At 40.9% G+C, this 22134-nt stretch overlaps 2 protein-coding genes across 4 annotated transcripts; both read right to left on the bottom strand.

Annotated features, from left to right (window-relative positions):
• Positions 1–2598: 2598 nt before the first annotated feature.
• enam (enamelin) lies at positions 2599–5660 on the bottom strand. Of its 2 annotated transcripts, none has more exons than XM_029674004.2 (7): positions 5551–5660; positions 4899–4959; positions 4723–4746; positions 4505–4576; positions 3753–3776; positions 3455–3550; positions 2599–3268 (listed from the first exon to the last, which is right to left on the bottom strand). In XM_029674004.2, exons 2-7 carry the CDS (start codon positions 4950–4952, stop codon positions 2900–2902), a joined length of 639 nt encoding a protein of 212 aa, XP_029529864.1. In that variant the 5' UTR covers positions 4953–4959; positions 5551–5660; the 3' UTR covers positions 2599–2899. The 2 variants fall into 2 exon arrangements, with proteins under 2 accessions (XP_029529864.1, XP_029529863.1); XM_029674003.2 differs by having other exon boundaries at positions 4505–4579; positions 5551–5658.
• An 8690-nt stretch (positions 5661–14350) lies between these two features.
• On the bottom strand, positions 14351–20304 carry LOC115137680 (AT-rich interactive domain-containing protein 1A-like). Of its 2 annotated transcripts, none has more exons than XM_029674006.1 (12): positions 20200–20304; positions 19726–19793; positions 19157–19222; positions 18905–18982; positions 18563–18616; positions 18378–18446; positions 18023–18052; positions 16245–16283; positions 16070–16120; positions 15257–15346; positions 14946–14980; positions 14351–14855 (listed from the first exon to the last, which is right to left on the bottom strand). In XM_029674006.1, exons 2-11 carry the CDS (start codon positions 19777–19779, stop codon positions 14960–14962), a joined length of 552 nt encoding a protein of 183 aa, XP_029529866.1. In that variant the 5' UTR covers positions 19780–19793; positions 20200–20304; the 3' UTR covers positions 14351–14855; positions 14946–14959. The 2 variants fall into 2 exon arrangements, with proteins under 2 accessions (XP_029529866.1, XP_029529865.1); XM_029674005.2 differs by having other exon boundaries at positions 18378–18449; positions 20200–20303.
• Positions 20305–22134: the final 1830 nt, after the last annotated feature.

Consider the following 22134-nt stretch of genomic DNA (forward strand, 5'->3'; position numbering starts at 1 on the left):
CGGGCGGCGTCCGGTGATCAACGTCACCAGCTTTCTAGCCATCACCGCTCAATTTTTCATATATCCATTTGTCTTGTCTTGTTTCCATACACACACGGTTTTCATCTCCCAAATCAATCTACTTGTATTTAACCCTCTGTTTCCTATCATGTTTTGTGTGTAATTGTTTCATGTTATGTGGTGTTAGTTTACGCGCTTTACTTTTATGTTCCGTTTTTTGAGCGCGTTTGATTTATGTCGTGCTCTCGTTTTTGGAACTTTAATAAAAGTGTGCCTGTTCATTATACTCTGCTCTCCTGCACCTGACTTCCCCTCCAATACACCATTGACACATTTTCCAAAACAACATTTGCCAAACAAATCTTTGGTATTTTTCCTATTTTGTTGCCTTACAACCTGGAAATAAAGTGTATTTTGGGGGGTTTTGTATCATTTGATTTAAACAACATGCCTACCAGTTTGAAGATGCAAAATATTTTTATTTGTGAAACAAACAGGAAATAAGACCCCAAACAAACTTGAGCGTGCATAACTATTCACCCCCCCCCTCCTTGCAGCAATTACAGCTGCAAGTATGTCTCTATAAGCTTGGCACATCTAGCCAATGGGATTTTTGCCCATTCTTCAAGGCAAAACTGCTCCAGCAGCTTCAAGTTGGATAAGGTTACGCTGCTGTACAGCAATCTTTATCACAGATTCTCAATTGGATTGAGGTCTGGGCTTTGACTAGGCCATTCCAAGACATGTAAATGTTTCCCCTTAAATCACGCGAGTGTTGCTTTAGCAGTATGCTTAGGGTCATTCTCCTGCTGGAAGGTGAACCTCCGTCCCAGTCTCGAATCTCTGGAAGACTGAAACAGGTTTCCCTCAAGAATTTCCCTGTATTGAGCACCATCCATCATTCCTTCAATTCTGACCAGTTTCCCAGTCCCTGCTGATGAAAAACATCTCCACAGCATAATGCTGCTACCACCATGCTTCACTGTGGGGATGGTGCTCTCGGGGTGATGAGAGGTGTTGGGTTTGCTGCAGACATAGCGTTTTCCTTGATGGCCATATAGCTCAATTTTAGTCTCATCTGACCAGAGTACCTTCTTCTATGTGGTTGGGGAGTCTCCCACATGCTTTTTGGGGAACACCAAACGCGTTTGCTTATTTCTATCTTTAAGCAATGGCTTTTTCTGGCTACTTTTCTGTAAAGCTCAGCTCTGTGGAGTGTACGACTTAAAGTGTTCCTATGGACAGATACTCCAATCTCCGCTGTGGAGCTTTGCAGCTCCTTCAGGGTTATCTTTGGTCTCTTTGTGGCTTCTCTGATTAATGCCCTCCTTGCCTGGTCCGTGAGTTTTGGTGGGCAGCCCTCTCTTGGCAGGTTTGTTGTGGTGCCATATTCTTTCCTTTTTTTAATAGTGGATTTAATGGTGTTCCTTGGGATGTTCAAAGTTTCCGATATTCTTTTATAACCCAACCCTGATCTGTACTTCTCCACAACTTTGTCCCTGACCTGTTTGGAGAGCTCCTTGGTCTTCATGGTGCCGCTTGGTGGTGCCCCTTGCTTATTGGTGTTGCAGACTCTGGGGCCTTTCAGAACAGGTGTATATACAAGTATATAACAAGTATTTGTTACACTGCCGATTTTGCAGGTTTTCCTACTTACAAAGCATGTAGAGGTCTGTAATTTTTATCATAGGTACACTTCAACTGTGAGAGACGGAATCTAAAACAAAAATCCAGAAAATCACATTGTATGATTTTTGTTTTAGATTCCGTCTCTCACATTTGAAGTGTACCTATGATAAAAATGACAGACCTCTGCATGCTTTGTAAGTAGGAAAACCTGCAAAATCGGCAGTGTATCAAATACTGGTTCTCCCCACTGTATATATTGAGATCATGTGACAGATCATGTGACACTTAAATGAAGTCCACCTGTGTGCAATCTAACTAATTATGTGACTTCTGAAGGTAATTGGTTGCACAAGATCTTATTTAGGGGCTTCATAGCAAAGGGGGCGAATACATATGTACGCACCACTTTTCATTTCTTAAATTTTGTTGCGATTTTTATTTCACTTCCCCAATTTGGACTAATTTGTGTATGTCCATTACATGAAATTTAAATTTAAATTACATCAATATAAATTCCAGGTTGTAATGCAACAAAATAGGATAAACGCCAAGGGGGATGAATACTTTTGCACGGCACTGCATGTTCTTTTGAAATACTTAATTTTAGTATGATAGTGTTTTTTAAAGACCTGCCTGAATGAAATATTGGATTTGTGATGGATCTGTGATGGTCTATATTAAACTGGATTTATTTTTAAAAAAAAGTGACATTCCAAAGGTGAACATTGGCAGATACTGGTAAGTGCTAAGGCCCGGCGATGCAAGTGTAATCATTACTTTGTTTTTTACTTTGGTTGAATGGGGGATTGAGAAACTTTTGACCTGGATAGCAACATTATCTAAGGAGTACGTGGCATGACAGTGGGACAATTGAAATGGGGTACACATCTTGTCTCTTGTTCCAAAGTAATGTGAAGTATCACATCATAAAACATGAATTCTTCTGCTGATAAAAAAAAGAGCATCAAGTGCAGTATCTCAACAGGCATTTTTATTTAAAGAATGAAAAAAGGACAAAGAGAAAAGACTGAATCATCATATTTTTTGTGACTGCACAATGACAGTACAGGCTCATTCACACATAGAGGTTCACAGAGATTTGCCAAATTCCATTTCAGTCCCTATTCAAGTAGCCATAACATAGACCTCGCCGCTCCTACCCTGCCTTTTTCCCATCACTGTTGTTTCTGCCCTTGTGTTACTATGACTATGACAGGGAATGTCTCCCTGGCTCAACACAAGAGCAGGCTGGCAACCATTGCTGTGGTGCCTACATAACAGGGAGGGTGGGGTCTAAAGGCCCAGCCACCCCGATGGTGTCGATTGGCGCTATGAGAGCAGGATCGACGACAATGATGTCAGTGGCAACGGTGGCAGGGATGTCGATGGCAGCGGGTATAACAACATCGATAGGTACATCCACGGCTGGGTCGACAGGGGCTGCATCAGCTGGGTCTACTGGGGCGGCGGTATCCACAACTGCTGGTTCCTCAGCTGCGTGGTCCACTGCTGGCTCAGCCTCGGCTTCAGTGGCAGCCTCGTCCTCTCCAACCTCGTCAGAGTTCAGAGGGACGGCAGGGGCAGCAGGGGCAGCCAGGCCAGGATAGGGATAATATCCGCCATAGCCGCCATAGCGGGGCTGAAAGAGGGATAGTGAGCATGAGAAGGGGTTGAGCACACGCTCACATCACAATGAACACATTTGTAAGCATTATATTACAGTAATTCGTATCTCTTCTCTTAGAGAGATGGAGAGGAAACCCACTGATGCTTTTTAACAACTTAGCAGATTAATTCAAACTGATTTAAAGGACCATGAGCTCACCACTGGGGCCTCTTCATCTGAGTTCATTGGTGGTGGTGGGTAGAAGAATTTGGGGTCTTGAGCTGGGGCAGCAGGGGCTGCAGCAGGCGCATTCAACTGTTCACACCACAAATGGTTCAGTCCATAAGAGTTTTCAGACAACATTATGGTGTCACTATCAGCTCTAAAACAGGGTATTGAGTCTTGAGTCTCGCAAGGAGTGATAGAAGTGTTAGAAAATCTAGGGATGTTTATGAGAGGAATCTTTCTACAGCATGCATCTACAGTTTTTTAAAGAGTTTCTAAAAGCAACATTTACCATTGGGGGCTGAGCTGGTGCAGCCTTCGGAGGAAAGAAAATAATTCAATTGATTAGATGAACACTGATATGGTTGATATACAGAGCTAATTATTCCATTATGTTTCTTTATTTATGGGATTGTTGAGTGGGGGTGTTTGAGGAGTTGGTAAATGGAAATGGCCTAAATACGAAGGAGAGCGAAACACTACAGCATTGGACAGATGGATAATGTAGATATTGCATATGTACACTGAGTGCCAAACATTAGTAACACCTTCCTAATATTGAGTTGCACCCACTTTTTTCCTCAAAACAATCTCAATTAGTCGGGGCATGGACTCTACAAGTTGTCAAAAGTGTTCCACAGGGATGCTGGCCCATGTTGACTCAAAGGCTTCCCAGTTATGTCAAGTTGGCTGGATGTCCTTTGGGTGGTGGACCATTCTTGATACACAGGAAACTGTTGAGCATGAAAAACCTAGAGGTTATAAGAGGTTATAGCAGAGGGCAGCTGCCGTGCAGTGCCCAATTAGCAGTTTAGGGGGTTAAGTTCCTTGCTAAATGGCACGCCAGCATCATTGTAGTCTCAATGCCGCCAGATACCCCCCCCCCCCCGTCAGCAATAGGATTCGAACTGGTAACCCTCCTTGTTGCTGGTTTGTCTCTCTAAACCCGAGGCTACTGTCACCTTCTTTTTGTTCCATTGAAAGTTGTTATATGTCTAACATGTTGTGCAAGTTAAATCCAAAACAAAATGGCTGCCCTCTAACCAGTTGTCCGAGGGAACCATACATTCTGTAGAGCTCCATCCATCTCAGGGCCTCGTTGGCATGTGCTGCAACCTGCTGGGAAATACCAGATGTGGAACCAAACATGTCATTAAGGTAGTAGTTAAGGTAATTGAAACCCCTTTCCCATGTCCATGACATGACGTGACATGATGATTGCATGATGTTGTTAAGAGATGTCGAAACTGAAATCCACCTACCTCATCGCTTCCACTATCAGGAGTCTGCAAGGCACCACACAGCATTTTGATAATCATCATCCAGTCAACACACAGACTTATATCAACATCAAGAGAACACCAGCGTACAATTGAAGCTCAAGCATAAAACGATTCAATTAGAATGTAAACAACATGGTCTGGGTTTGGAGACTTACTGGAGCAGCCAGGGAGAAGCCCAGCAGGCACATCAATAGCACCACAGATATCATCTTGATCCTTAAACAGAGAAAGAGGATATACGGTCAGGTCCAAAATGATTGGCACCCTTGATAAAAATGAGCAGAAAAGACTGTATAAAATGAATACAAATATTGTATGCTCCAAAACCAAAAAAATGGGAAATGATATTCTTTCATACTAATACAATTGCTCAGAGTTAACAAGTAATATTGTTTTCTTGCAAAAAAGTAGCCCCATAATTAAGTGGTAATGCCCTCGAAGCCAGTGCAACAAAATCGAGGGGAAATTCATGATCTGGAAAGATTCTGTATGGAGAAATTGTAAAAAGATCCCTACCAATGTGTTCTCCAATCTCAAAAAAAAACATTTTAGAAAAAGGCACCCTCATCCTCACAAGGTGAGGCATTGAAAGGTATTGAAACAAGGGTGCATTTTATTTTGAGAAAAATATTACTTGCTGAACAACATTCATTTTCAGCAGCAGTTTCTTAAATGTATGCTTAAAAGTATTCAATAATGTAACGTAAGTAGTCTGTGATATAATAATACAGCAAAACAAAAGCTTTCTCCCAAACTGTAAACGGTATACTTTTCTGTATACTGTGAAATGGAAATCTAGAATCTCACCTTTGTCTTGGTATCAGGAGCAAGTGAAGCAATGGTCTTGATGTGGGAAAGAATGAACTACATAATTTCTCACTCTAAGTCAATTTATACTCTGGAACCACCTGCGATAACCAATCAGGTCTTTGCACCCCGACAAATGTGCATGCCACTGTTGTTTGATGAAATCTCCTTTCTCTTCAAAACTCAAGTAAGACGTGGAGTCTTAATGCCCCTATTATCTTTAATTACACACCGTGCAATTATGCTTACCACACCACACACCCCCTCCCAAGTAAACCCCAAACTTGAAAAGATTCTCAAACTAAAGTAGAGGGCATCAATCGAGTGTATCTCTCATGGTTACATTAATAAAATATCTCTTTTGGGACTTAAAAGTTCTCACAGTCTGTTAGCAATAGGGCAATTATCTCCATAAAGGCATAAAGGGTAGTGCCAAGTCAATCAAACTCAGAACAAAGGCCTTGATAGATATTGGAGCTCAAAAGCGTACATTCCTTTAACATTTTTAATTAACAGTCTGTCAACACACTGACTCGAACACACTGATGGTGCAGAGAGATATTAAACATCAATCCTTCTCTTTTGTCGTTGTTGTGAACACAGTGATATTTTTAACAGGTTTTTCCCTCTTCATTGGTTAGGGCATGTCTGATTCATATCACAGATGCACAAGGGTATTTTGAATGTTGGATGTAAAGGTTAGGTTATCCATGATGGTGGTGTGGACCAAATCAGATAAGAGGAGTTACATGAATGTGTGACAATCAGGTACAGTATTATAAACATTCCACAATCCATAACATACACACATGCCACTTAAGAATATGCTGAGCTGTGAGACTTCATGGAGATACGATAAGAATCTTGGCTTGTTGCTTTCTGCTTTGTCTAGAGCTGACAAATAATATTGTGCTGAAGGAAGAGGGAGGTTGTGAAAGTGGGTGCCTTGTAGTCAAATTAAGAGGACTGCCACAGCATGTCTATGACTTTGTACCTTACTAAACATACCAGTTCTCTTCCACTTCACTGTATTTTCACACCTGGTCACAAACCTCTATTTGTAGTAGGTTTTATTGGTTTCTTGCAGTCATAGACTGAATTGTACACCAATTTACAATCATATCATTAATGATAAATAATTATCAAATAGTAAAATCCTAAAATAGCAAAATACTTATAATATAATACAGCGTTAAAATACGCAATATATATAACAAATACTACAAAGACAAGGTTTGGGGTGGCAGCTTTAGAAAATACCTTGTTGAAGTTCTTACGTAGACATTTCTAAGGCCCCTGGGCTATAGAGTATGGGGTGTGCATTGATCAGTTTTGTGAAGTATGGAACGGGAGAGTTCTGATATCAATCAATCATTCAAATGTATTTATAAAGCCCTTTTTACATCAGCCGATGTCACACAGTGCTGTACAGAAACCCAGCCTAAAACCCCAAACAGCAAGCAATGCAGATGTAGAAGCATGGTGGCTAGGAAAAACTCCCTAGACAGGCAGGAACCTAGGAAGAAACCTAGACAGGAACCAGGCTCTGAGGGGTGGCCAGTCCTCTTCAGCCTGTGCAGGGTTGAGATTATAACAGTACATGGCCAAGATGTTCAAATGTTTATAGATGACCAGCAGTGTCAAATAATAATAATCACAGTAGTTGTAGAGGGTGCAACAGGTCAGCACCTCATGAGTAAATGTCAGTTGACTTTTCACAGTCGAGCATTCAGAGTTAGAGACAGCAGGTGCGGTAGAGAGAGAGAATCAAAAACAGCAGGTCCGGGACAAGGTAGCACATCCGGTGAACAGGTTAGGGTTCCATAGCCGTAGGCAGAACAGTTGAAACTGGAGCAGCAGCACGACCATGTGGACTGGGCAAGGAGTCATCAGGCCAGGTAGTCCTGTGGCATGGTCCCAGGGCTCAGGTCCTCCTGGAGGGGAGGGAGAGGGAGAGGGAGGGAGAGAGAGAGAATTTAGAGGGAGCATACTTAAGTTCATACAGGTGAAATACTCCAGATATAAGAGACTGACTAGCCCCCGACACATAAACTGTTGCAGCATGGCCAACCAGGCAGGATATGACCCCACCCACTTTGCCAAAGCACAGCCCCCACACCACTAGAGGGATATCTTCAACTACCAACTTACTACCCTGAGACAAGGCCGAGTATAGCCCACACAGATCTCCCCCACGGCATGAACCCGAGAGAGCGCCAAACCTGGACAGGAAGATCACGTCAGTGACTCAACCTTTCTCAAGTGACCCCTCCTAGGGACGGGATGGAAGAGCACCAGTAAGCCAGTGACTCAGCCCCCATAATAAGGTTAGAGGCAGAGAATCCCGGTGGAGAGAGGGGAACCAGCCAGGCAGAGAGAGAAAGGGTGGTTCGTCGCTCCAGTGCCTTTCCATTCACCTTCACACCCCTGGGCCAGACTACACTCAATAATAGGAACGACTGAAGAGATGATTCTTCAATAAAGACATAAAGGTCAAGACCGAGTCTGCGTCTCTCACGTGGATAGGCAGACCATTCCATAAAAATTATAGGCAGACCATTCCATAAAAATTGAGCTCTATAGGAGAAAGCCCTTCCTCCAGCTGTTTGCTTGAAATTCTAGAGACAATAAGGAAGCCTGCATCTTGGGACCGTAATTGTGTGTATGGCAGGACCAAATCGAAGAGATAGGTAGGAGCAAGCCCATGTAATGCTTTGTAGGTTAGCAGAAAAACCTTGCAATCAGCCCTAGCCTTAACAGGGGGACACCATTGATGAAGAAGGACGGTGCAGGGAGTGGGGTTTTAGAGGTGACATGCACCACTACACATTTCTTCTCCTTGAGGAGCATGTCATTGGAAGCGGTCCAGGTAATGTGCTCATCCAGTGCATTTGCATTGATGCTGGTTTCCTGGTTTCAAGAAGATTCATGTCATCAAGATATTTCCACACATTGGCAGCATTATTGATGAGGGCAAGGGAAAGGATTGGGCCAAGGATGATCCCATGTGCTACCCCAAATGTGAGGGACTCTCATTCAGATAGGGCAGCACGATTGCGCACCTGTTGTCTCCTATCAGATAAAGTCACAAATCCATGGGGCTATTTCAGGCCTCACCCCCATTGACAGGATCTTTTTGATGACAATAGTGTGGTTAACCCTGTCAAATCAAATCAAATCAAAGTTTATTTGTCACGTGCGCCAAAAAAGGTATTAGGTGAACAATAGGTATGTAAAGAAATAAAACAACAGTAAAAAGACAGGCTATATACAGTAGCGAGGCTCTAAAAGTAGCTAGGCTACATACAGACACTGATTAGGCAGGCTGATTGATGTAGTATGTACATTACATGTGGATATGTTTAAACTATGTGACTATGCATATATGATGAATAGAGAGTAGCAGTAGCGTAAAAGAGGGGATTGGCAGGTGGTGGGTGAGACAATGCAGATAGCCCGGTTAGCCAATGTGCGGGAGCACTGGTTGGTTGGCCCAATTGAGTTAGTATGTACATGAATGTATAGTTAAAGTGACTATGCATATATGATAAACATAGAGTAGCAGCAGTGTAAAAAAGAGTGGTTGGGAGGAGGCACACAATGCAAGTAGGCATTTGATTAAATGCTTTGCTGTCAAATGCTTTGCTGAAATCTGTGGTTTTCAATAAGCAGGGCATGGGTGGTTGACTTAGGGCTAGGGTCCTTTTTTCTCAATTTCTGCCTGACTGACATGCCCAAAGTATAATGTCTGTTGCTCAGGCCCTGAAGCCAGGATATGCATATAAGTGATACCATTGGAACGAAAACACTTTGAAGTTCGTAGAAATGTTAAAATAGTGTAGGAGCCTATAACACAATAGATATGGTAGGAGAAAATCCAAAGAAAAACCAACCAGAATTTTTTTCTTTTGAGAGCCCATGTTCTTACAATGGAAAGTATAGGGAAATAATGAAATCTGGCTCCCAGTATGCAATTCCTATGGCTTCCACAGCGTGTCTGCACTCTATGTTCAACGTTTCAGGCTTGTTTCTTACAAAACTAATGAGAAAGAACAGTTTTAGTACAAGGACACAGTCTTGGAAATTCGTGTTTGGGCGGCGATTAAGACAAAATGCACCTGCTAATATCGGTTTCCTATTGGACATACTTCTTTCCGTATGAAATATTATAGTTTGATTATATTTTAGGGTGTCTGAGGGGTCAATCTAAACATATTTTGACTTGTTTTAACAAAGTTTAGCGGTAAATTCTTGGATTCCTTTCTATGCATGTTGAACGAGTGGATTACTCAAATCGATGGCGCCAACTAAACAGACTTTTTGGGATATAAAGAAGGGTTCTATCTAACAAAATGACACTACATGTTATAGCTGGGACCCTTTGGATGACAAATCAGAGGAAGATTTCTTTTGTAAGTAAGTGAATATTTAATCACTATTTGTGAATTTATAAAACCTGTGCCGGTGGAAAAATATTTTAATGTGGGGTGCCATCCTCAAACAATCGCATGGCATGCTTTCGCTGTAATGGCTACTGTAAATCGGACAGTTGCAGTTAGATTAATAAGAATTTAAGCTTTCAACTGATATAAGACACTTGTATCTACCTAAATGTTTAATATCCATCATTTTTATGATTTTTTATTTGAATTGCGCACCCTCCAGCTTCACCGGAAGTTCTCCCATTATTAGCGGGACGCATAGCCCTAAGATTAAGACTTCCAAACTGTCTGTGGTCAATGTCGTTGAGTATCAGATGTCGTTGAGTATCCATTGGAGAGCAAAGCCTTCATCAATCTTTGCAAACTGGGATGTCAGAGAGATTTGTCTTAGTTGTTTTACATGGGCAGGTCGGGATAGGGGTGAACACTACTTCTTTCCAATGCTTACGAACTAGGCCCTCCTTGAAGAGTAGTTGTGTGACATAGGGGAGACTGATCTCGCAGGCAAAATGTTAAAACAGTTTCTGGGGGTATTAGGCCTGGGCTGGGTGCTTTGCAGACCTTGATTGCTTGGAGACTTTTGTAGATATCACACCATAATTTGCAAATAAATTTATTAAAAATCCTACAATTAGATTTTCTGGATTTTTTTCCCCTTATTTTGTCTGTCATAGTTGAAGTGTACCTATGATGAAAATTACAGGCCTCTCTCATCTTTTTAAGTTGGAGAACTTGCACAATTGGTGGCTGACAATACTTTTTTGCCCCACTGTAAACACTTTGCAGATAATAAGATGCTATGTATCGCATAACATTTTTATATAAAAGTTGATAGAAGCATATTCTCTGAACGTTATAATCAATCGAAATCAAACCTTTGATTTGTCAATCGTGATGATCACTATAAAACTGTTGTACAAAAATGCAGTTGTATTATGACACAACAGTGGTAGGCCTGATCACCGACAACAACGAGATCCAGGCCATCCAGGACCTCTATACCAGGCTGTATCAGAGGAAGAACCTAAAAATGGTCAAAGACTCCAGCCACCCTAGTCATAGACTGTTCTATAGCCAGAGCCTGTCTCCTCTCCTGCGCTGCCGGAGTCTCCCACCTGTTCAGCGCAGCCAGAGCCTGTCTCCTCTCCTGCGCTGCCGGAGTCTCCCGCCTGTTTAGCGCAGCCAGAGCCTGTCTCCTCTCCTGCGCTGCCGGAGTCTCCCGCCTGTTTAGCGCAGCCAGAGCCTGTCTCCTCTCCAGCGCCGCCAGTGCTTCCAGTCTGCCCAGCGCCGCCAGTGCTTCCAGTCTGCCCAGCGCCGCCAGTCTGCCCAGCGCCGCCAGTGCTCCCAGTCTGCCCAGCGCTGCCAGTGCTCCCAGTCTGCCCAGCGCCTCCAGTCTGCCCAGCGCCTCCAGTCTGCCCAGCGCCTCCAGTCTGCCCAGCGCCTCCAGTCTGCCCAGCGTCGCCAGTCTGCCCAGCGTCGACAGTCTGCCCAGCGCCGCCAGAAGTGCCAGTCAGCCATGATCTTCCAGATCTGCCAGACAACCAGTCTCTTCCAGATCTGCCAGACAACCAGTCTCTTCCAGATCTGCCAGACAACCAGTCTCTTCCAGATCTGCCAGACAACCAGAATCTTCCAGATCTGCTTGTCAACCTGAATCTTCCAGTTCCGCCAGCCAGCCAGGATTTACCGGAGCCTACTACCTGCCTGAGCTTCCTCTCAGTACTGGGTTTCCTCTCAGTACTGGGTTTCCTCTCAGTACTGGGTTTCCTCTCAGTACTGGGTTTCCCCTCAGTCCCGGGCTGCCCCTCAGTCCCGGGCTGCCCCTCAGTCCCGGGCTGCCCCTCTGTCCCGAGATGCCCCTCAGTTATGTGGGGATCTGGGTGAGGACTATTAGGCCATGGTCGGCGGAGAAGGTGGATTATCCTAGGACGCGAAGGGGAGGAACAAGGACATTAATGGAGTGGGGTCCACGTCCCGAGCCGGAGCCGCCACCATGGACAGACGCCCACCCGGACCCTCCCTATGCTTTTGAGGTGCGTCCGGGAGTCCGCACCTTAGGGGGGGGGTTCTGTCACGCCTTGGTCATTGTATTTTATGTTTTTGTTATATGTTTGGGTAGGCCAGGGTGTGACATGGGTTTATATTGTGTTGGGTTCGTATTGGGGTTTTATTAGCATTGGGATTGTGTATGGGTGTGTCTAGTTAGGCTTGGCTGCCTGAGGCGGTTCTCAATTAGAGTCAGGTGCTTCTCGTTGTCTCGGATTGGGAACCGTATTTAGGCAGCCTTAATTTCGCTTTGTAGTTCGTGGGTGATTGTTCCTGTCTCCGTGTAGTATCACCAGATAGGCTGTAATAAGTTTCACGTTCCGTTTGTTGTTTTGTATTGTATAGTTATTTCATGTATCACGTTTTTCTTCATTAAAGTAACATGAGTAACCACAACGCTGCATTTCGGTCCGACTCTCTTTCTACAAACGAAGAACGCCGTTACATTACCTCAATTACCTTGACTAACCGGTACCCCCTGTATATAGTCTTGCTATTGTTATTTTACTGCTGCCCTTTAACTACATGTTATTTTATTTCTTATTCTTATTTTTTAAACTGCATTGTTGGTTAGGGGCTTGTAAGTAAGCATTTTACTGTAAGGTCTACATGAATGTGACGAATAAAATTGGATTTGATTTGATTAGACTCAATTTCCCCACAGAGAAGAGAGAGAACCCTAGCGAGGCATGTCTCTCTTTAAGTTAGTTACCTTGACGCTGTTCTTCCTTGGGTTTCAGAAAATCGCTCTAGGGGCCCAGCAGAAGCCTGGAATGTTAAGTTGTTTTATTCAGAAATCTTATTCAGTTAATTAAGGAAAATGTTTAATAGAGATGTCATTGAGACACATTTGATCATTTTCAGTCAACAGCACTTACCATCGTCTAGTACGTAGCCAGGCAGTGCCAGCCAACAAAAAAAACCTGTAAGTAGCGAATGTTGAATGCTACATAATGCAATAGTTTAAACCTACAGTGGGAAAATGGGAACCTGTGGATATTATGGACGTTTAGAATGTGGTCTCAGCGGAACACCAGCCTCTGCTATGTTTACTCTATCTACATACTGTATGAGCAATTCTACACACATTAACAAAGTCTCAATAGATATAATGGAATGTAAAGATTGATGTGTTCCTGTTCCACAGCTTTTCCCACCTTAAGGCTTCATCAAGCGTGACATCCCTCAGGTTCCCGGTAAAGCTAGTCTCAAGGTGGTGAGTAAACACTGAACTCTGACCCTTCTCGGAACATGCTGTATCAACCTTTGACTTCTCCATTAGTAAGTTTTCCTCAGAAGGGATGGAAATAGAGATGGGCTTTCCTAAACATTACCTTGTGTCTTGTCCTCCAGTTCTACCCATTCAGTTTTGAACAGGCAGCCCCTGCCGCAAGTCCGATAAGATACCATGTGATAAAAATGGTAAAACTTGGCTTATCTGTTTTTTTGGTACATAGAGGGCAGAATTGTAGAACCTGTAGACACACTGAACATGCTGTTTCTTTAACTGCTTGAGCATTCAATGAATTATGTCTGATTTGTATCAGTTTGTGATAGTATCGAGTTGGTATGTAGGGAGTTTTTACCATTCAATGTGAACTCTGATAGGCTGAACAGTTGGTGGCCTGCCTGAAAGAAAGTTTTAAGTGATTGTAGTATAGTGGGTGCTGTAAACAATCCAAGACTGTAGGCAACGACTTGTGAGGTGAACAGCCATAAAGGAGTTCAAAAGATGGTGCCTGTCTCTCCTTCTATTTTGAGGAGTGGAGTGTGTTCTCACAATATACCTGTTCTTACTTGTAGGCCCCTGGAGGGGAGGATGAGGAGAAGGATGACTAGACCAGAAAGACAATAATTAGTTGTCTGCTGAGGTAAAGGGAAGGGAAATCTTAACGCTACAGCATACAAGGACATTCTAGACGATTCTGTGCTTCCAAATTTGTGACAACAGTTTGTGGAAGGCCCTTTCCTGTTTCAGCATGACAATCTCCTTGTGCAGAAAGCGAGGTCCAGAAGAGCAGGTGTCCACATACTTTTGGTCATGTAGTGGATTTGTTGGTAATGTTTCTGTTATTTGTTTATTTTGTACGATCATCTGATTGAACATGGCTGGTAAGACCCAGAAGACCTACTTATAGTTTGCTTTTCTTACTCTACAAGACACCATACATTTATGTTGATTTGGAGGACTATGCTGTGAAATGTATTTTGGAGTGGCATTCTTTGCTTATTCTACAGTCAAAAAAGGCTATTATAAAGCTTAGCCCCCGCAAAATAAAAATGCTGGGAAATAGAATTTATTCCCTGTGATATGACTGTTCAAATTCAAAACTTTATTGACATTGATTGTTATTATCAACAGATATCCATCGATCGATACTGTCCACCTGAAATGAACATGAATAAAATGAACTGTTTAATCAAATAACTTATTCTCCTCTTTAAATTCACACAATGACATTTAACAGGGAAACAACTCAATAATTGCTTGTAAACATACTTTAATTGCCTTTACTAAAAATACATGGCTTAAATTAAATGTAGCAAAGAAAAGATTGTAAGCCAGATAATGTCCACCCATACTCTCTATTGCCTACTGTAATATCAATGATGCATGCTTATTATACTAATTACAATAGCCTTCGCTAGAAACTTCAAGGGGAAAAACTCTAAAGGACAGTAGATTAACACTCTACATTGATACTCATAACCATACTACTGTAAATACCCCAATTAATAACAAAAGGCCATATTGAAGCAGCAAATCATCTGGTCTTCTCTGGGTCGGCAGACTTTGTACTTCCTTCAAGCTGGTAACTAAGGGAACAGCAGGAATAATGTAATGAACAAAATATATTGTGTCTTCATTTTGTTGTCAAAGGACTTTACAGCATAATTAAGACTTACATTCAGTTTCCATTCTATGGTTGCACATGAGGTACCTGTGGACAAAGACAAATGTCACTGTCATTCTTGGATTCCCCCTAAGCTATAGATGACATCTTGTAAAAGAGCATGTATAAAAAATATGAATCACTTAAACAATATGTTCAGGAAAGGAGTTGTATTTCAGTCAAAAGTTCACTGTCGTTGTTGTATTGCTTATACTACAGATGACATATAGTAAAAGAGTATGTGAAAAGAAGGTACATCTTTTCCAAATGATGTTCAGGAAAGAAGTTGTACATATAGTTATGATAGAGTTCTAGCTTTCCAACCTGGCCTGTCTGCATTGGCTGCTCCTGCTCAGCTGGCTGCAAAGGATCCTGGGAATGAGGAAGTTGAGAGTTGTATGGTGGGAATGGGATCTGCAGAAAAAAGAGCACCTGTTGTCTTGGACACCAAAGCAGGGGTTTCCAAACTTTGTGTCTGGGACACTTTTTGTGATAACAAATTCATGAGGGACCCTCTCATAACATCAGAACACAACTCTTACTTTAGAGTTCAATAAAAATAGCATACCATCAGTTTTATTATGACTTCTGTAGTGCATGGTCGGACTAATCAAGTCTCAGGACCCTGGAAATGACATTTTAAAATCCCCCACTTTGCATGTTGCAGTTTTAAAGTTAATTTCCTGCAATTCTGAAAATGTTGCCTTGGGGCAGAAATAACATTTAGCCGTTTTAAAGCTTAAATTATAGTGAATTGTGTTCAAAACAAACATTTAGGGGAATACAATAATTGATCACTACTGTGGATACCAGTATCCCTGTGAGCCTCCCAGGCCCATATTGTGCATATAAGGCCCAAGAACATAAATTGTAGTGTAATAATATTACATCGCATTGTATTGCACCCTCTAAACTCTTTCCATTGAGAACTTGTCCAAAATGTGTTTAATCCGTTTTTGTGAGCCATATTCATTAAAAAAAATTAACTAAATAAAAATCGGATATATTTTGAGATTTGTCAGCGGACCCCCTGCAATACCCCACTTTGCCCCCTGTTCAAAACAATCTGTCGTCAAGGAAACGCGTACATCTTTGCACCCATTACAATAACTACAGGTCAAGAAAGGGATGTCCTACATTGGGTCTTTGCTGTGGCACAGTTTGTGGTTGGTATTCATATTGGAACAGCTGTGAAAGATAAAACAAAAATATTGCAAAAATAAAGCAATTAAATACATACGTTCCAAAATCATTCCAAAAATTCATAAAACGTTTTATGACAGTTTTTGGATTGATAAATCTTTGTACTCACGTTTGGAATCTGTGGCATCTGAGGGATATTTGGCATCACCTAAAACAAAAACAAATAACTCAAATTTCCTTTAAAGACAGAATTGCTGAAATAAGATACAAATGTTTACACCAAATGAAACATATTATTTATATTTTTATATATTTGCCAGAGTATGTGTATATCTTTATTGTATATGATGGTGTACTTACAATGTGCACATGCTAAAAGACAGGAAGGAGGTGGGTAGATAACTATGTGTCATTGTAGCAAAGTATTTATAAACTAAAAATCAGATCTCTTAAACGTTTCATTCATTTTTGTTATGTTATCAATAGGACATAATTGATTATGGCCAAATATGCCTGGCATATTCCCACGTTTAAGGAGTTTTTCATTTTGATTGGGCTATTTTGGCTAGAAACCTTTAGAACTACCTTTAGAAAAATCAAAAAGCAACTCTGTATCTCTGCCCAGTCTAGCAAGAGTGACCAAAAGGAGGTGTTCAGCATCCCCAGTGGCTCTGCAAGTGTGGCGAGGATATTCTCCGCTACTGTCCTGCTCTCCACGCACAGTCGCATGAGCCTGAAGCCACAGACTGGCCAAACGTGTTTCAAAAAATGAATTATAAAAATGAATTCAAAGGCACTAATAAGTCTTTTTTTGTAATTAATTCTAACTTAAGTCACAGCCTATATGCACAATTGATAGACTTTAATGATTTAATACAATGAAATATTGTTTAAATGCTGAGTGCTTTATGTCCCTACCCGACTACTGTGTTGCACACTTCACAATGTATTTCTTTGTTGGCTAGAGTCTGGAAATAATTGAAAAAATATAGCCCAAATGTATTTTTGTCCTTCTTAGACTCCCTGTCTGGCTCCTAACCTATGCTGTTTAACCTATATGGGATCGGTGTCCTCCCCCAGCGGGACGGTTGATTTAACGTAGGCTAATGTGATTATTATGAGGTTGTAAGTAACAAAAACAAATCACAGGAAATATTTTATATGGGCAGAAAGCTTAAATTCTTGTTAATCTAACTGCATTGACCAATTTAAAGTACTGTAGCTATTACAGTGACAGAATACCATGCTATTGTTTGAGGAGAGTGCACAATTCTGAAGTTGAAAATGTATTAATTAACCAATTAGGCACATTTAGGCAGTCTTGATACAACATTTTGAACAGTTCATTAAATCAGTCTAAATCTTTGGCGATGCACTGCTGCCATCTAAATCTAAATTGCGCCTGCAATACATTATGGTATTATCTTTTACTATATCTAATGTGTTATATTCTCCTACGTTAATTTCACATTTCCACAAACTTCAAAGGGTTTCCTTTCAAATGGTATCGAGAAAATGCATATACTTGCTTCAGGTCCTGAGCCACAGGCAGACAGATTGTCATTTTAGACGAAAAGAAAAGGGTCAGATTCTTTAAAATGACATGTAGCCTGCTTGAAATGATGTGCACGTCTTACATTCACCTTTTCATGTTTATTCAAATACTATTCATTAAAATCGTATGGTAAGTTTCAATACTTCAAAACCAAATGGCAGGTCCAGGAAGTCACAAAAATAGATGGGTGTTGGTTAAATTGTTATTTTAATGATTAGAGTGAATTTGGAGTATAATGTTTTTCCCCCTGTGAGTGCAGAGCGGTTTTTAGAGAGCGCTCCATGAGCAATGAGCTGGATTTCAAACCTCTCAATTCTGCTCACCTACTCTGATCCAGGTCCCACTGAAATAAAATGATTGGTTGTAAACAAGTAAATGATATCAGGATTTACCTTTTGCTGCACAAAGTCATAGGGGTAGTACTTTAATATGGGGGGAAAAGAAACAGAGAAACAATCATTAAACTACTGCAGTATATAGATAAAATACATTCAATGTGATCTGTGCTTGAGTAAGATATTATATGGATGGGTTCTCTTACAAAACACATACAGTATAACAACACTCATTTCCTGCTGTGCAACTTGGAATGTACCATAACTTTACCCATTTAAAGTTATGAGTCACCTGAACTTAAATAGTGCCTATCAAATTTCATTTAGCTGTAATTGAAGAGAGATTTCTTCACATACTACACACCTATAATTCTGAGGAGGGATAAGTAACTCAACTTGAGACAACACTTACAATTTCTACACTCTTTCTTCCTGGGGCCTTAGGTAGGGAATATTTGATGTAGGCTTGAGAGGGATAGGACTGCTGAAAGAAAAGAAAGGGGAAAGTTAAAAGGTGGAGGATGGTTGATGTATTTTTTGGTTGATATATTAAAGAAGGTGAAGTAGTGGTATTTTAGTGGTATTTATAGTATTTACGGGTCCATTGATCTGGCCACCAGTAGACCATCCAGGGAATCTCTGTGGAAACACCTGTAATATAAAGTAAAACGAACAAAACACATTAGAAATAAATAAAATTACTATACTATCTAATTAAGACAAAACTCCAGTGTAACTGCTGGAGTTCAAGATGATTACTCATCACAGTCTGAATTAAATAGACAAGTGATAAGTCAAGAGAAAGTAAATAATGAAGTAAGTAATAACTTAAGTAATTGCTAAGTAGGTCATTAAGTCACTAAAGAGACAATTCTTTGATCATATCATTTTAGAGAGGTCTAATAGAGGTCTCATAGTGAAGATGATGTAAGAGCGTACTATTTCCATGCTGACAGGGCCGTTGAGTCCAGGCTGAGGGTAGTAAGGCTGGCCTGCTGGGTAGAGGCCTTCATTCACCTGGAGATGAAACACTTGGGTCAAAGGTCAAACAAACAAAAGTGTCCTCATGAATTCATTTCAGTACTTAATCTTCTCATGTTATGTATTGTTTCATACTATGTTGAACCACACCTAAGAAAGAAGGTGACCAACAGAATGCAGTAGAATATTACAATATGCATTTGTTCTTACTTGTGTGGGTGGTCCTGATTGCCTTGGATCCCCATAGTGGGGCAAGTAATTGAAGAAAGGTTGACGCTGTGAATATTGAACAAAAACTAAACAATCACAATTTTGACGAAGCCATAGTCAATTTAAAGAAATGACAGACTGTTGACAGACACTCAGTGGAAAATGAGATGTGAATAATGTGCTCTGGACTCTTAACACCCAACTAAGTTCTTTTAATTCTAGATTCTGGAAATAGATCATGATACGCTTGGAAAGTGAAGACGTCATAGAATATCAAAAGGTAATTAACTAATAGGCTAAGTGAACTGTTTTGCCCCACAGTTAGTCAAGACGATTAGCTAGCCAGTTCAAAGGATTAACAGGTAGTTAACAATTGCTTATAAACTTGATACCTTAGCGATGCCATGTCAATAACCTGTCTCCAAAAACGACGAGGGAGTCTCCAGTTGTGTTTATATTTTTTCCATTGTGACGCGCACCCTTGCGTATCCACTTTCTATGCGTATTCAAATTCCTATTCTTAAGAAATACAGTAGTAAAGTTTTCCTTGCCCATTTTTTCAAACTTACTGGAGCAGCAGATATTGAGCTGACCAAACAAAGGCACATAATGGTGATCTTCATTTTCAAAGTAGAACCTTGCACATGAAAGAGAGGTATAATGTTAAGTTAACACCCTCCAGTGTCAAAAAGTAGTCATCTCTATTACATTAGACACATTTTAACACTGAACACCAGTGTTGAATGACTGCAACAATAACCAGTGTTGGTCTGTGTTCATTTTTAACATATTGCTTACAGAAATTCTGTGAAAGTCTTAAAAGCCTAACACTTATAAAAGTCTAACAATAACTCTGTGTAGTGTGGGACACTATAGAGACAATTTGATTGTTAAACTTAACTCTATTAAAGATATTAACACTTGCAATGTTGTTGTGAGAATCCTTAGGCACTCAAAGCATTCTGTAAATTCATAAGAATAAAGAACAACATACAACATCCAGATAAAATGCATTTTAAATAGACAAGTTCTAGCCACATTACCTTTGGTGATACCAGTATAGATGAGGAATATGGAGGGTCATACAGTGCAGAGATCTATCTCTGCTTTTAAACCGTGTCAGTTGAGATTTCAGCCAACCAACATTGACCTGCTGTGACACTACATAGCGAATGAGAATGTGGCTGTCTAGTCGTGAGCTTTGGTAAATGACAGTGGTCAGATATAGTATAGTAATCATAATAGCAGAGCATGGACAATTACACTGTCTGCAATAGTGCACACTTCAGCACATTTACTTGAAAGCACATCATATCTTATCGCAAACAGAGAATATTATTTGGTACGTTTGAATTCAATCCAAATGCTGTCAGTGAATTTGATGTATCCAATGATATTGTATGATGATATTGCTTTATCCAATGAAATTGTATGATGATATTGCTATATCCAATGATATTGTATGATGATATTGCTTTATCCAATGATATTGTATAGTCTTTAAGTGTAATCTGCTTTGTTGCTGTAATCTTTGACCTTCTTTCAAAGCGTCAACTGTAGTGTTTTAATACTTTGAATGTGTATGTAACAAGCTTTTTCATTTCCCTGTGTGAAAGTATAGCAAACAAAACATATTCAACAACAATGAATCAAAGATTTTCTGAAACAACAACACAATGCAACGTCAAGTGTACTGTAAATTGATCATGTTTATTACCAATCCAATTGATAACACCATGGTGTTCGTTAGAGTCTCATCTTTGCATAGAGTGGTCATAATAGTTTTTAGGCCAAACCTTGTCTCATGGACTGACAAGCACCACTCTAGCTCTGTCACCTTTCACATCAGATGCAGAAGTGTGACACCGGTGGATGCAGTTGACTGAGACGCATCCAAATCTGATATCTCTAGCTTAAACGGACAGATTTTTACATAACCATGTTTTGTATGGCAAGTTTGTTCTCTGTTTTGCATTCCCGCAAGCGTCTTGTGGCTTGTCTGAAGTCGGTACAGCCGATCTGCCAACTTCTGTCTGCAGCGTCCGAACAATTTGGGCTACACACCCCTGTGGAAAGGTGAGACTCTCACAAACACGTACATGTGGGTTATTTTGCTCTAGAACTCCCACAGGCCTCACAAGACTAGTCTGAAGGTCCCCCAGTAGCAGTTGAGAAAATGAATGGAAGCACACTGTACATTAAGACTGTTGAGTGCCAAAAATAAGGGGTCAAATACAAATACAAATTGGGCCGTCACTTCAGAACTAACTTCCTTTCGATTATTTGGGAGGGACTATCTGTTGTTCAATGTATTGAATCTGTTATGCGTTTGTATGGGCTAATAGCAGTTGGGCCAAAAATAATCATAGTAGTGGCTGGAACGGAATCAATGGAATGGTAGCGAACACATCAAACACGTTTTCCACTCCATTCTAGCCATTATTAAGAGCCGTCCTCCCCTAAGCAGCCTGAGAAGCCTCCTGAGCTGTGAATGTTCAAGTGTATACTGTGGAGAAGTTTAACCTTGTGTAAGATGATCCGATACTGCTGTGTAATTAGCGTATAGTTGAGTCTACCTAAAGTGAAGGATGTATGTTATTTCTTCGCAAAACTAACAACACAGAGTCATAGTATTACACCTAATTGTCTTACCTCACTATATGATAACATTTGAAATCTGACTTTTGTTGATTTGTTTTATTTTTCTAAAATGACTTTATGATGATGATTTTACAGGCAACATATTCTCATAATTTATGTGGCCCTTCAGAATGTAGCATAAGCTCGCCCCACAGCTAGCTTGAAATGTCACGGGTGGAGCCATCCAATTGGTACATTTTTGGTTGACTCGAACGCTTAGAATGTTGTCAAGGAGGGTGGTCACTTGAGTAGCAAAGCAGAGGTCCCGAGTTCGAGCCAAGTGTGAGCTGAATCGGGGGGAAGTGGTACCCACTTAGCCAGCAGTGTGATGTCCGTAA

This window comes from Oncorhynchus nerka, linkage group LG11 (assembly GCF_034236695.1).
Source record: "Oncorhynchus nerka isolate Pitt River linkage group LG11, Oner_Uvic_2.0, whole genome shotgun sequence".
NCBI lineage: Eukaryota > Metazoa > Chordata > Actinopteri > Salmoniformes > Salmonidae > Oncorhynchus > Oncorhynchus nerka.